The sequence below is a fragment of the Gopherus flavomarginatus genome, chromosome 16 (genome assembly GCF_025201925.1).
Source record: "Gopherus flavomarginatus isolate rGopFla2 chromosome 16, rGopFla2.mat.asm, whole genome shotgun sequence".
Lineage (NCBI taxonomy): Eukaryota > Metazoa > Chordata > Testudines > Testudinidae > Gopherus > Gopherus flavomarginatus.
Genome location: NC_066632.1, coordinates 22,609,519 through 22,624,715, shown reverse-complemented (window position 1 = coordinate 22,624,715; position 15,197 = coordinate 22,609,519). Strand labels below are relative to the sequence as shown.

The 15,197-nt window shown below is 52.9% G+C and overlaps 1 protein-coding gene across 4 annotated transcripts; it reads left to right on the top strand.

Annotated features, from left to right (window-relative positions):
* The first annotated feature begins 24 nt into the window (after window positions 1–24).
* Window positions 25–13,482, top strand: ZNF740 (zinc finger protein 740). 4 transcript variants are annotated; one of them, XR_007769880.1, is made up of 9 exons: window positions 25–146; window positions 1,355–1,726; window positions 2,203–2,334; window positions 2,525–2,611; window positions 3,473–3,596; window positions 4,640–4,778; window positions 7,111–7,566; window positions 13,193–13,374; window positions 13,408–13,482. XR_007769880.1 is itself a non-coding variant. In XM_050925631.1 (7 exons), the coding sequence occupies exons 2-7, from the start codon at window positions 1,718–1,720 to the stop codon at window positions 7,346–7,348; spliced, it is 729 nt and encodes a 242-aa protein (XP_050781588.1). In that variant the 5' UTR covers window positions 25–146; window positions 1,355–1,717; the 3' UTR covers window positions 7,349–9,462. The 4 variants fall into 4 exon arrangements, 2 of the variants coding, with proteins under 2 accessions (XP_050781588.1, XP_050781589.1); XR_007769881.1 differs by lacking the exon at window positions 13,408–13,482 and having other exon boundaries at window positions 13,303–13,380; XM_050925631.1 differs by lacking the exons at window positions 13,193–13,374; window positions 13,408–13,482 and having other exon boundaries at window positions 7,111–9,462.
* The last annotated feature ends 1,715 nt before the right edge of the window (window positions 13,483–15,197 follow it).

The following is a 15,197-nucleotide window of genomic DNA, read 5'->3' as shown; positions in this document are numbered from 1 at the left end:
ACTGGACGTGACCCCTGTGTCAAGCGCTTCCGGTTCCGGGGTAGCGGCGGGGGCCGAGAGGCTTCGGGCCGCTGTTTGTAAACTTGTCTCCCGGGGGAGCGCGCGGAGGCGACGGCGGAGCCCGGAGCCCGCAGCGGCCGAGCCAGGTACGGACCCCACAGCCGATGGGCAGCGGGCCCTGGCGGCCAACGGGCCGCACCCGGCTCGGCCTTGCACCCCCCGCGCCTCGGCCTTGAGCGCATGCGCTTGCACGCCCGCGCCGGGGCCCTTGCACGCTCGGGGGCTGTGGCTTGCACACCTGTGGGCGGTGGGCCTCGCCCGCCCCCCACGCGCTTGTGTGCACACTCGTGCTCGGGCCTTGCACGCTCAGATACAGGTTGCAGCGTTGCCCGCTTGGGTCACAGCCTCGTACTAGCTGCGTGTTTGCACACCCATGCTGTGGTTTGGCACGCCTGTTGCACGTGAGCATGTTACAGAGGCACTTGAATTTCGCTGTGCCCCCTTGCACCGACATGGGTCCTTTGCATACTTACTGTGTGTGCACTCTGCGATGCTACACTGAGCACCTATTGCGGCGCCTGCTTCCTCCGATTCATACACCAGCCCTCACTTGTGCTGCACTGTGTCTGCACACTCATAGTAGTTCACACTAAGGTGTGTGTTGATCTTCTGGCAAATCACAAACTTGCTCGCTCACTCCACTTGTGCGTGCACGGACAGGAATGACAATCCACAGTTATGCTCCTTCGCAGTCTCGCTGTACTTCCATGCAGCATCGCGGAGCAGACAGATGGCACTACAGAGTGTCAGATTTTATGCTTCCTGTTTCTAACAATAGAAAGTTATAACTTCTAAACACTTTCTCTTGAACTGTGAAATAATAATGTTGCAGAGCACCCACTGCAGCCTTTCTGTATGTGTCGGTATTTGAAGAATGAAGGGGTGTGTTTGAACACAAGGTGGCAGTCAGGATTCCTGGGTTCTCTTCCCAGCTTTGGGATGGGAGCGTGGCCTAGAGGTTAGGGCAGATCACTGAGAGTCAGAACTCCTGGATTCTGCTCTTGATTCTTACTGTGTGCCCTGGGACCAGTCACTTTACCTCTCTGTCTCCCTATCTGCAAAATGTTGTTAAGGCTAACTTTGCACAGGACTTAGAAAAGCTCGTAAACAGTAGAGAGTATTGTGTCCCTTCTCCTCACCTTCCAGCAGAACCTCTGCTAATATTAAGCAATAAATTTTGCCTGGGTTCTCTTTGAGTGAAGGTGCTTTGACACACTGATAAAGAAGTTTCTTTCTCTAGCCGTCCCTTGTCAATTGGCTCAGTTATGCTTCTTTTTTTCTTTTTTACTCGCAGGCTCCAGAGACGTGTCTGCAGTGATATCAAGGCACGAAGATCAACCCCCTTTATCCAGCATCCATCCAGAAGCAGGGCTAGGGTTGGGATGACTCATCTGTAAAAGCGGTGCAGTCAGTTACCTTCCCGTCTAGCTTCTCCAGCTCTCGGCAGTGCTTGGGGAAGACACCCTTAGAACGTCACACACGATTCCAGGCTCTCAGAATCCAGAAAGATGTCGGCAAAGTGGAGGGTACTGGACAAGACCAGCAAAAAATGATTAACTGAAAAAAAAAAAATCTTTCTAATCGTAAAATTCTTTCCCGGGAGAGAATTAAGGCTAAAGAATTGTTACAATCCGTTTGTTGAGGACAGACAGACAAGATGGCTCAGGTAATGAGCCCCAATTTTCCCATCTGTAACAGGAATGCAACGTCACAGGGAGGTGACTGTCAAGTTGAATGGGCTGCAGAGCCCTTGGTGACCCGCAGTGATAACGGGTAGAAGTCGATACTTAATGTAAACGATGTAGTTCTGATCAACCAAAATCGGTTGAATTAAGGAGGCTAAGCATGTGCAACCAACACGGTTGCACACACACCACCATGAAACTGGAATGCTTGCTCCCAAAACACTGCCCTTTTTAAGCTCAAGGGAACTCTCCCGTTAGCTACCAGTAGCAATAATTCATAGACCCTCTTTGTAGATCTCCAGCCACCAGAGTCTGGTGCAGTTGCACATGTGGCTGAATATGTCTGATTCATTCTGGTAGAGGGTACTGGCATGTTTGGGCATTGGCTATTTAGGTTATGGCTGGCTAAGCTCAGCTGAACCCTGCGTCTTTCATGGTTGTTTGTCTTGTCTTTTAGGCGAGTCTCCTGGCCTGCGAGGGCCTCTCTGGGGTGTGCCTCGTGCCAACTGTTGCCAGCAAGAAGATGATGCCAAAACAGAGCTCCAAGCAGACAGAGAATGGAGAGAGGGGGAACAGCCCAAACATGCTGGTATGGGGGGAGCTATTACAGGGGTTATCTCTACCCTGATCCTGCCCCATCCCCAGACCTACTGTCATTGACATGACTAGAAAGCGGTCTCTAAATGTAATGGCACAGGGCATCTCCAGAGGGTTCTAGGGGCAAGGGGCTCTAGAAATGCACACAGGGAAAGAACTGACCCCTGTTTTCTCTCCTTAAGGGTCTCCGCCAGGAGAGCGAGAAATCTCGCAGCCGTAAAGAGGAAGAGCTGACAGAAGCATCGCAGCCAAAAAAGACCATTAAAAAGGCAGGTAATCGTCCGTCGTATGGTCAGGGAGGAGCGGGGCGGACGGGGCTGCGTTATGAAGTCTTACCAGGCTCAGGGCCAACCCTTGGTCCTGAGTGAGCTGTTAGAATTGTTGCCTGTATCTCAGACAGCTGAAGATTTCAGGAGTTTGTCTCCAAACACTCACACAGCTCAGGCATCCAGCTCTTTGCCATCGCACTGCTCAGCCTTGAGGGCCCAGCACCTTTCAGCCAAGAAATGGATTCACAGGCTCCAAGAGTGACATTGGGGTAAAGGTGGGGGGGAACACGATACCCCCCAACCAAAATGTGAACTGACGTCCTGTGGCAGATACTAGTTCTCCCTGCAGTACTGAGCCCATCTCACCTGCAGGAAGAATCTCTGCTAAAATGGGAAGAGTGCTCTTGTGAATAAAGCAACGGGACTTGGAATCAGAACTCCTGAGTTTTGTCCTGGGACCTGCCATAGACTTGCTGCATGGCCACAAACCTGTCCTTTAGCCTCTCAGTGTCTTCATCTTCTGTCTTACGTTCTAGGAGGATTGGGAGGCTAAACTATTGATACTGTAGCATTAATAATGGTACCTGTCTCTTACGTAGAGCTTTTCATCAGGAGATCTCAAAGTGCTTCACAATCTTCAATGCAGTGGCTAGGGGCCCCGGAGTCCTGTTGTGCTAGGCATCCCACAGACACATGACAAAAATGGTCCCTGCCCTGAAGCGTTCACAAAAGTGCTTGGACGTCCCCAAATGGAAGGGGATAGGGAGGGGTGAATAGTTTGGCAGCACCTGACCCTAGAGCAGTGTTATGTGCTCGCTGTGCCATGCGCAGGAATGGTGAGGGTCTGTCTGTGCTTTGCAGATGACGGTGATTGAGCAGAACGGCTCCTTCCAGCTGAGAATCCCCAAGAACTTTATTTGCGAGCACTGCTACGGAGCCTTTCGGAGCAGCTACCATCTGAAGAGACACATCCTCATCCATACTGGTACAGAGCCAGGAAAGCGAGGGTCTTGCTCTGCCAAGGGTTGCTGTGGCCTTCTGGATCAGAAGCAGAACGGGGGTGAAGCACTGAGAGGCTAATCCGTAACTCCAGCTGCATCTATAACTTGAGCTGTGCTCCAGTGGGGACAGGGGCTCTGTTGATCAAACAGCTCGGCTCTTTAAGCAGAAAGGTTGCAAGAGGGCACTAGGATCCTAGCAATGTTTAAATCAGAACATGTACCTGCCTGGATATTAGGTCTTGGGTGCAGAGTTTGCAAACGCTGCCTTTAAAGGTGGTGCGTTCACCGCATTGTGTTCTAGCTGCTACCACTGCATCTGATGAGGAGGAAGTTGCTGTTGCCATGTGAGCCACTCCTTGCTGAGAGCTTGGATCGTGATGATGGAAGATCCTCACTCTTCTGTCTCTATCCCCCTGCCTCTCTCTTTGCTTTTCTGCTGCTTTGCCCCGAACCTTACAGCGAGGGGGAGAGAGCTGTGAGCTCTAGAATAGGGTGGGGCTGTGACATTAGAGCAAAGGAGGGGACCAAACAGGCTGTGCAGAGGGGATGACGTGCAGGATTAAATTTGTCCATGCCCTGGTGAGTTTTCAAGGGAAACTCACATGTGGGGCAGTGATGAAGCGCTGCCTCCACAAGGTCAGATGGTTACTCAGCTGTGGGGCATGCACCAACTGATCAGTTAATGCCAACTAGCCTGGTGAATGATCTTTCCGACTGGGGGCAGCGCTGAATGGGGAGAAGGCAGTGGCTTTTCAGATGGGTTAAGAGGCTGCCCACAGGAAGGCGCTGAGACAGACTAGGAAAGGGAAATGAAGAGGAGAGGTGGTTCAAAGTGGCATTATTGACGGGTAAGTGTGGGGGCACAGTAGGAGACGAGGGTGGAGATGCCAGCCAGACAGGCAAGGTTGGGTCATGCAGCGCACTGGGGATTCGGAGCCAGGCCGTGGCACGAGGCTCTGTGCCGCCACTGGGGTGGACGGGGAGTGGGGAGGGGGGGCAGAGGGCAGTACAAGCCTCCCTATCACAGCCCCTTCTGCTCTTCCCCAGGTGAGAAGCCGTTCGAGTGTGATCTGTGTGACATGCGCTTCATCCAGAAGTATCACCTGGAGCGCCACAAGCGTGTGCACAGCGGCGAAAAGCCCTACCAGTGCGAGCGCTGCATGCAGGTAACCCCCACCCTGGCCAGGCATGCCGCAGAGCAAAGGGTGGGGTCGCTTTGCTGCAGACACTCCCTCACCCACGGCCTGCAAGGGTTACTCCTGCGATGGCTGGGCTGAGGAGGAGATGCCCCTTCCTGGGACTAGGCATCAGCCCAGGCTCTGTGCTAGGGAGGCTGCTAGGCTCAGTGGTTTCCCAGAGCAGGACAGCGGGATTATCACAGGGAGCTAGCGCACTCAGATCTGTGCCCGCGCAGTGCGGGAAGCTGCTTCCTTCCTATTGGAACCACTGTCCTCCTACAAACAGCCTGGAGGAGAGCTTGCCAGGAATTTGTTCCTGTTTCGATCTGGCCCCGTCAAATCTGCTTGGTGCTGCTTTTGGTCTGTGCCTAGCAGTGCAGATCTCTGCCTAGGGCCTGCAGACCATGGCTCATCTTCCTCGCTCTGCAGAGACATGAGCAAATGCTCCCACAGCCCCCCCCTGGAAAGTAGGGGATTGCGAAGGGTTTAAGGTCAGAAATCGCTACCTTTTAGGGTGCCTCCATTATCCATGACCTGAGACATGAGCTGTGAGCACCCCCAGCTCTCCTGGACTTCTGCTGGGATTGCAGGTGCTCAGCAGCTCTTAAAATATCAGGCCAAACGTGGCCCAGGATGGCTCCCCCAAAACAGAGGCACCCCCCATCGGTAGCCACGCATGGAAAACGTTGGCCCAGCTGTCTTGCAGAGTCGGTGTCCGAGCTGGGTTAGACTCCGGGCTACCACCCAGCAAAGCAGTGCAGAACAGTCAGCTGCTCAGCCGCGTGGGGCTGTGTCTTCTCTCTAGACACCGACTCGGTCAGCTGAGAAGCGTGGTTGGGCGCTGGGCTGGGTTCTTGGTTATGGTCCAGCCCCTTGTGTTGCTCAAACAGTGCAAAAGAGGTTGGATTCTGGCTGAAAACAGCCAGTGGGGAATTCCCATGACAGAAGTTAAGGACCCACCCAGTGGGAATTAAAAGCTGGTGTCAGGAGTGGTGATGGGGCATGGCCGTGCTAATTCTCCATTGCCTAAGTCAGTGGCTTTCAAACTTTTTTTCTTTTCTGGCGACCCAGTTGGAGAAAATTGATGCCTGCAACTCAATGGAGCTTGGGGCTAGGGGGCAGGTGGCGGCTCAGGGCTGGGGCAGACGGTTGGGGTGAGGGCTGCACAGTGGGGCTGGAAATGAGGGGTTCAGAGTGGGGGATGGTGCTCTGGGCTGTGGCAGGGGGTTGGGGTGCATGAGGGGGTCAGGGCTTTGGGCTGGGCATGCAGGTTCTGGGGTGGGGCTAAGGATGATGGGTTTGGGGTGCAGGAAGGGGCTCTGGGTTTAGGGGGGCAGGCTCTAGGCTGTGGCAGGGGGTTGGGGTGCATGAAGGGGTCAGGGCTCTGGGCTGGAGGTGCAGGCTCTGGGGTGGAGCTGGGGATGATGGGTTTGGGGTGCAGGAAGGGGCTCTGGGTTTAGGGGGGCAGGCTCTGGGCTGTGGCAGGGGGTTAGGGTGCATGAGGGGGTCAGGGCTCTGGGCTGGAGGTGCAGGCTCTGGGGTGGGACTGGGGATGACAGGTTTGGGGTGCAGAAAGGGGCTCTGGGTTGAGGGGGCACACTGGGATGGGGTTGGGGCACAGGCTTACCTCCAGCAGCTCCCAGTCAATGGCGCAGTGGGGGTGCTAAGGCAGGCTTCCCACCTGTCCTGGCACTGCAGACCGCGCTGCGCCCCAGAAGCGGCCAGCAGCAGGTCCGGCTTCTAGGGGGAGGCGTGTAAGTGGCTCTTACCCGCAGGCACCACTGCCGCCACAGCTCCCATTGGCCAGTTTCCAGCATATGGGAGCATGGAGCCGGTGCTCAGGGGGGGGCAGAGCCCAGTGGGCTCCCCTCACCCCCCATCTAGGAGATGGACCTGCTGCTGGCCGCTTGTGGGGTCCAACACGGTGTCGGAGCAGGTAGGGACTAGCCTGCCTTAGCTGGGCAGCACCGCTGCCAGGACTTCTAACGGCCCGATCGGCTGTGCTGACGAGAGCCGCCGCGACCCATGGTCTAAACCAATGGTCTAAGTGACCCTGGGCCAATTGTGTAAGCAAGAGCAGCTCGCGGACTATTGTAACTTGGGCTGGGGTCAGCACACAGCACCCTTGACTCCGGCTCCCTGTGCTGAGTGGAGAATCTAGCCCTGCCTTGCTGCTCTAGGAGTCTTTCCTAGGTCTGAAGAGCGAGCCTGCCATTCCCTAACAGACGCCTGCAGCACACGCTGCCCTGCGTTGGTGCTTTTCTTATTGGCTGGATCTGACGTTGCAACAACGCCCTTCTCTCTCCTCCATCTCTCGCAGAGCTTCTCCAGGACAGATCGGCTGCTTAGACACAAACGAATGTGCCAGGGCTGCCAGACCAAAACCCCCGACTCGCAGCTGCTGCTTTAGGAGCCAGGGTGATGCGTCGGAGAAGCTAGGAAGTGGACAGGATTTTCAGTTTTCTGTGTCTGGTTTTGCCTGCTCCTGCTCCCCCAGTCAAGGTGGGGACAGAGCTGAGGACTCTCCTAGACTCTCAGATGGGGTCCTGACACTGTAGATAAGATGAGAATGATCTGGAATCTCTACCCAACCAGCAGAAGCCACGGGCAGCTGTGTATAAACCTTCTTTTCCATTGATTTGTTTTTGAAGTATCACCATTTGCCTCTCAGGAAAGGCTTCGTGGGACAACAGGGCAAAGCTAGCGACACTCGCCTCAGACTCTTAACACTTGCCATCACCTGACCGACCAGCTCACACCCAGGTAGAGCTCACAGGTATGAAATACAGCGGGGTGGAAATCAACCATGTTGTTCTTTTGACTTTTTTTTTTTAACCAGTCTCACCGGAAGAGACCAACAAAGCAGTGGATTATAAGAGGCAGCTGTGGAGGATTTTGGTTCAGGTGTGAAATGCAAGAACTCATCTCAGCCGAGAGCTTGGTTGTGAGGTCTGCGGAGCTTTTATTTTTAGGGCGTCTGATTTTGTAACCGAGTTTCCTCCTGCTCTTTCCACCTCAAGAAATGAGCGGGGACGTTGGAGGGGGAGGGAGGAGAGCGCACTGTTGGAGAGGGGAGGGTAGCGGTTGAAACTCTTGTGACAACCAGCAGCTGGTGCGATCAGTGTCCTATGAAATGGTGTTGTGTGAGCTGCTGCTGTATACATGGCCTGGGTGAACCCGCATGGCATTGTCTGAACATAACCCTTAGAAACACCCAAACCCCTCGTGACAGGCAGTGCTTCGGGGTATACAGCCCATGGCTGTGGGGGACGGCTTCTGCCAGAGGCTGCCCTCCTTCCTTGGCCCCAGTGTGTGTGTGTATGTGAGGATGCTTGGGGTGATCACATTACCGCAGGTCCCTGTTCCCCCTGGAATTCAGATCCTAGTCTGGTTCATGGCAGCAGCCCATAATCTGGCTTTCTCAGAAATGCTCTAGCCTCAAATGCTGCCGGGATTGGCTCACACTCGGGAAGGTTTTCAGTTGCTTTGTAGTTCGGGATAAGATCCACCCCTTTGTGTTTGACCCCGCAGGCTAGCCAGGAATGAATCTTTGCAGTGTCTGTTGTGGATTTGGGGGCGGAATTTAACCCACTCTTGGATTTCACTTTCATTAAATTGGTGCCCTGTCCACTTGCGGGTGGACACCACTTAAATAAACTGTGATCTCTCTGGCAACTTTCCAGTGGCCCAGGAGCAACTGCCCAGTTCAGGGGGAGCTAGAAACAGCTAAAGGGACCTGCAGGGAAAGGCAGTTAAACTTCCTCCTGTGGAAGAAACAGAAACCATGAGCATGATGGAGGGGGCCAGGCTCCCCAGCCGCTGTCAGGAACCCTGATTGTTGCAGGCCAGGAAAAGCCTGTTACCAAAGCGTCAACTCTGCCTCCCCAAATTCCCCTCTCGGCTCCCAACGCATGTTCGTGCCCTGCCTCTGAAAACTCAGGCCCAGCTAGTGTCAGCTAAAGATCAGTCCTTTCCCTGCTGGGAGCAAATGTGTGGGGAAGGAAGACGCTGTTCATGTCTGCGGGTTGGCTCCCACTCCCCCTGCAGTGACAGCAGTATATTGGCTACTTCCTGCTCAGTGCTCTGCTGGGAGCCCCACCCAGATGTCCCTGGTTGCATAGCCTGGGTCTAGCTAAGCTTGGTGTCTGTGCACAGCAGCTGGTATTGCTGCAGCTCAGGATCTCCTGTTTCTGCCCCAAGATGTCACTTGGTGTCCTGGTAATTGTTCTGGGGCGGGGGGAGCAGGGCACATGGGACAGCAAGAATCTGGACTCGGCTTTCTGAGCATCAGTGACACTGGAGCAAAGTGCCCTTGGGAAATGACCCAAATGCTCTTTAAAATGTCAGTGGCTCTGTCACTTAGTTCAAATCATGTGGCCCTCCATGTAGCTAGCTACATACCGAAATAAAATCCTTTCTGTAGCAGCCTCTCCTAGCAGCAGAGCGCACTCTGCACCGGTGCAGCCTGGCCTTGTCCGGCGAAGGTAGATACTGCCCAAGTTTATCTTAGGCCAGCGGGGACGCTGCTAATGTTAGAAGTCGACCTTCTGTCTCTTTATCTCACTGCGCCATTCCTTTGGGTCTTCAGGTCTCTTCAGACTCCCTTCCCCCACGGGTGCTCCTCCTCATCCTCTTCTCTTCTCCTCTTCCCCCCACCCACCCACCCACCCCCCACCCCCAGAAAAAGAAAGAGAGAGATAGGAATGTGTTTCTGTCTTGGAACCCCCCCCCCCCTTCAGCCATATATCTCTGTGAGACACTCTGCCAGGGGAGATTTGCAACGCATCCTGCTGCCAGATTCTGCTCTGCTTTCCCCCAGCTCTCAAAGGTGAGACTGAAAGCCAGTTTCCAAAGAGAACAGAGTTCTGTGTCTCTTCCACAGACCCCGCACAGGACAGGGCAACTTGGCTTGGCCTGACGCATCCTTGGTTGGTTCTTTTGTAGAATTTCGCCAGCAGCGTGCTCCCTGCACCTGCGTGCTGGATACACCAGTATGAATGCTGTACTTGCGTGGAGCCTTTCATCCAAATCTCTCCCCGGCGGAATACAACATCTGTATATGCACTGCGGTCTCCTTTGGGGAACGGCTAGAGTGGAACCTGGTAGCCTGAGTTGTCTTTCCCAGGTGTCAAACGCTACCCTTCCTGCTGAATCCATCTGGCGCTGTGAGTTCAGGGCACCTGAGCGCCTTAAACCCTGAAGTCACAATGGTCCAACTTCCTGCTTGCATCTAACATGCTTTGTTGTAGAGTTGGAAGAGGTTAAATGGGCATCCTCCGTCTCTTGGCCTGCCCACGCCGTCAGACAAACGCAGGGGCTGCTTGTAACCACACAGGATGGAAGAGCAGAGTGTTAGTTACGACGTTACGTGATCAGCTCCTGCTGCCTGTTAGAGGCCAAGGCTGCTCTTTGAGACCGTTTCAGAATGGTTCATTTTTGGTGCCATTTGCGTGATTTTCTGCCAGGTCCCTGCAGCCTGGGCTTAGAATTGTTCCTTTTCAGTCTCCCTACCCGAGAAAATCACACTCTGTTATACGTCTGGCACTTCTGGGTGTTGTCTGGAATCGAAGCATAGGCTGCTGGCACCTGTGAGGTCTGTTAGGCTGCGGCATAGTCTTGTCAAGGAAGTGCTGAAAGCCCTGTTGATTCTGTCACTCAGAATCACACTAGGCAAAGTGTCTGGCTCTGTTGTGGGGAGCAGTGGGATGGGTGACTGGCTAGCTTCTCAGCTGGGTGTTCCACATTGCCAGCACCTGGGTTGGCATAGCAGGGAAGGAGACGTTTAGGACGCTTCCCCCACAGGCTCATGGCCTAAGCTGTCCTGGACAGGAGAGGGGACGGCTGTTTGAACGGTGCTGGGCCTTGCAACCTGGCAGTGGGGCGCAAGGTCGGGGGAGTGTTGTATGGAAGCAGCTTCCAGGCAAACCACTGATGATTACCATTCTAGCTGGTCCAGTTGGGTCAAATCCAATTGAAAAGGAGACACGAGTCACTTTTGCACGAGTCTTTTCTCTGCTCTCTTTCGCCGATGATGGAATTTAAAGGAACTCTGAACTTTTCCTGCCCCTCAGAGAAGCTAAGACTCTTTCCATCTTTTTACCCTCTTTATTTGGTAAAAGGCGATTCCCAGCCACCCACGCCCCCATGTTGTGGTGAAGGGAGCTGAAACCAGCAGTGACATGCAGCTTTACCTAGCCCCTTATTGTGTCAGAACATCAGCATCACTGATCATCAGCACAGCTGTGGGACTAGTATCTGGTTCCTGCAGAGAGTTGGCCTGTCGTTCTGTCGGGCCCCCAGAAATCCTGGCTTTTTAAAAGCTACCTCGTTGCCTGTGTCTGACGTCTGTAGAACTGGTTTTCATGGGTGGGGTTAACACTGAACGCCTGGAGGTGGCATCCCTGTTAACGTGAAGTATCTTGGCCTGGAGAATGTCACCAGAAAAGCCTTTAATCCTAGATTTAAGATTCTCTTCCGAACAGGCATGATCTGCTGTTCAGCCCTGGCTCCTTGTGCTCTGTGGCAATAATGGCTGAAATGGGATGTCCCGTTGTGTGTTTGGTGTCACTATTTTCCTGTCCCTACCCAACGAGTAAGGCAATCGATGGGAAGTCAAAAGGTCGTGGGTTCTAGTCCCACCTCTGACACCGACCTTGGGCAAAGGACTGTTCGGTAGCTGTGTTCTCCCTGCGCTAATTGTACTGACTCCCATTTGCAGAGAGAAGTATGAAGTTTTACTCTTGGAACACGAATCTTCTGTGTAAAACTGCTGATGGTGGATCTTGTGGTGTGGCTGTGACGTGAACATTGGTTGGGCGCCTGTTACAGTCTGGCAGTACTTCTGCCCAGCACAAGGGGGCAGTACAAGCTATCCTGTAGGACTACTGGCAAAAGGGTGTTGGCAAACAGTTAGTTCGGTTAAACCAGATGCTGGTTTAGAGGACAAAGTAACTCTTGGTTTTGAACTTTCATAGCGGATGGAGCACTTGTGGTCTGGGGCAGAGACCCCTAAATGATGGGTGGGAACCTTGCTGCTCAGAATGTGTGAGGGCCTGAAGCTGCCTGCGTTCAGCATTGCCGAGTTTTGGGGGTGGGGGTGTGGCTGGGGGTTTTCTCAAAAGCTGTTTTTTGACCTGCAGAGCTACTGGCGTCACTGCTGCTACAGATAGTCCGTGTCTTTGAGTAGCTGATGCATGCACGCTGTGTGCTATAGAAAGGGTTCATCTGTCTAGCTGATGCTGCAGGCTGCCAGTGCACTATAGAAACTGCAGCTGTTTTGAAGCCTGAAGGTCAAATTGTTTGCAGCTGGGGCTGCCTTTCTCTAAACCGTCTCGGCAGAGGTATTTCAATTCCCAGTAAAAAGTACAGATCTGGGACTAAAAGGCTTATTGGGTTCACATACGGCTCGTGCTCTGCAAACCCCCTCAGCTGACGCATGGAAAGTGTTCTCAATTTTATATCCATAAATTGGTGACTTATGATGATTTGAACATTTTGTTTTTTTATTTTTAAATCCCCTTAGAAGTAACCTGTCATGACATTTCAAAGTGAATTAAGATAAATCGAATTAAGAGCATTCACACAGGGATTTAATGCAGTTTAACTAATTCACTATACATCAGACCTTTAATTAGGATTAATTTTCCTTAGTGTCCCCGAGCTATACCCGGGGATACAGAGTAATGTTGACAGAGATGTTTCGTGACTATGAATTTATTCTTCCTAGCTGCTTTGCAGCCAAAATAGCATGAGAAAGGTGGGGGCAGCGAAGCTGACAAGGAACGCAACTGAAAGTGACTCGAAACAAAAGTTTCCCTGTCTGCGCTGAGTGCAAAAGGGCAGCCTGGCTAGCACCAGCGCTCCAAAATAAATCTGCTGAAAACGTGTCAGTTCTAGTAACACGCACAAGACGATGTTTAAAATTGTCTGTTAACTTACTGTAGCAAAGAGGCGTGTCAGCACCTCCTCTGTGCTGAGGAGAGCAAGTTAAAACAATGCAACCCTCCAGTGTAAATATATTATTCCGGTGCAATGCGGGGCTTCCCCTGCTTTCAAGCTAGGGTAAACCAGGCACTTGCAAGCCCCTTACTGTCACAGCGTGGTGCATTCACCCTGGTGCAGCCACAGTAATGCAGCTATCCCCAGCCCCTCTGTGGCTAAAGCAGAGGAGCTGCAGCGCCGTGGGCGTCAGGCTGGCTGCTTCTCTGGAGCGGGGTGCCAACAAGCACTGCATCTCCTTGTGCACCCATGGAAAGCTAATTTTTCCTGTAGCATCTATATCCACGAGCCCGCATCTGGGTTGGGGGGAAGGGGACAGTGTCTGTGTGTTTCAGAGACGGGACCCTGCTCTCTAGTGTGCAGAGTCTGCTGAGCTTGTCATACCCGATCTGATTTGTATTCAGCTGTCTTCTCAGGTGAGGCCTGTATCGGGAACAGCCCAGGGAAGAGGCTAGCTGTAGAGCTGTGTTCATGTGCATCGTTAGACCTTGATCGTGCCATTTCCCATCTCCAGCCAGGGTGATTTCCTTCTCCACTGCGTGTGCGTTAAAAAACACCCAGACAGAAAACCACACGCCTGGTTGCAGTGAGCGGTGTTTTCTGGCATGAGCCCCCAAAGGCCAGGGATTGGAAACCATGCTGCTGGCTAAGTGTGAGAGATTACACACACACACACCTGCTCTTGAGTCAAGGAGTGTGTGAGAGATTACACACACACACACACCTGCTCTTGAGTCAAGGAGTGTGTGAGAGATTACACACACACACACACACACACACCTGCTCTTGAGTCAAGGAGTGTGTGAACAAGAAGAGGATGGCTGCCCGGGTGCCTTTCACAGGTAGAACAAACGCAGTTGCACTGTGGCGTGACACTGATCCCTGGAGGCAGAGGGGGAGTGGCCCCCAGTCGTCCCAGAACTACTGTTTTGACAGATGGACCAAGAACTCTCCTGTGTTAGTGAATCCGAGCTGAGTAATATCTGGAAAGTCCCATGGCTGGCTTATTTGTCTTTTTTTAAAATATACTTATTTTGCAACGGGGGTGGGGGGAGCGCGTGTTACTGATGAGATCAATGAAAATCACTTTTAAACTGTAGTTTTTATAAGATGTTATAAACTTGTATCTTTTTACCATTAGTGTGGTGTCTGTTCCTTTGTGACCTATTTAGAGTATTTAAATAAAATCTTGTGGTTTTTTTTTTCTTTTCTAAACTCTGTTCTGCTTCTTATCTCAGTTCACTCTTGGGCCTCGGATCCTGGTCTGAGCAGCAGTGCAGCCAAAAAGAAAAAAGCCCGAATAGCAGACAGTCAAGGGTTATGAAAAAGGGGAGTAGTGGTTTTTGGGAACTTTGGCTCTTTTGAGGGCTCTTGCTTTGAGAGAGAAAATGCTCCATGTTCTGGACATCAGACCCCGTTAAAAGGTCCAGGGTTGAATGCCTGCAATCACTAGTTATGCTGGAAAATGCGGTCACACCGAGAAGCCCTTTGTGCTATAAGACAGCCAACAAATAACACAATCTTGGCTTCTGAGCTTCAGCACACCAAGAACTTCTCCCAAGCAGCTAAAGCGTCAAAAATCTGCTGTCACCATGGTACCTATGGATTTTAATTAACCCGTGGAACTTTCTGCCACAAGATACGGTGGATGGGGTCAGTTAATGTGAATACTAATGTGGTTCCAGGAGCTAGGGCTGGGGATGGTGCGTCTCAGCCATCCTGGGGGGTTTGGACATACGGTGCAGTGCGTGGCTGGGGATTAGAAGACAGCTGCTGGATCTTTGGCCGGTCGTTGACGAGTTATCTGTGAGAGGGTCTGGCATGGCCTCCGGGGGCCGTAATCACTGTCAGGCAGGAACACTGGTGTGATGCACTGTTGCAATTTCTGGGTTTAATCGTCACCTTGCGTTTGTCAGCGGTGTAACAGGATGTGGCCGTACGTGCAGTTTGTGACTGGGTGGCATTGCCCGTTGATTCTCTCTGAGTGCCAGCTCTGCAAGGGGAAAGTTTTGCTCCCCGTCTTCCACCACTGCAGCCTCTGTCCCACGGGGCCCTCCCTGCCCCTCTGCTGCCGGGGCTTCTGAGCTGGGCCCTTCACTCTCCCATGGACTGCGGAGCAGCAGCCTGCAGCTGGAGCTGGCTCTCCTGGCGCTGGGTGGGTTTTTCCCCCACACCCCTGTATGTGGGAGCTGACGCTTGTTTGTGTCAGGAAAGCAGACGCGGTTGCAGGGAGGTTCTGCTTTTGAGCATGGGAAGCTGCCAAAATGAGGAAATGCTCACAACCTCCTTCCAGACTTTCTCTTATCACCAGACCCCATATGGGCACCCCTCCGGGGCTGGGAACAATCCCACACCTGTTCATTTCAACCCTAGGGCCCCATTAGCTACACACAGGTACCAGTTTTCCTG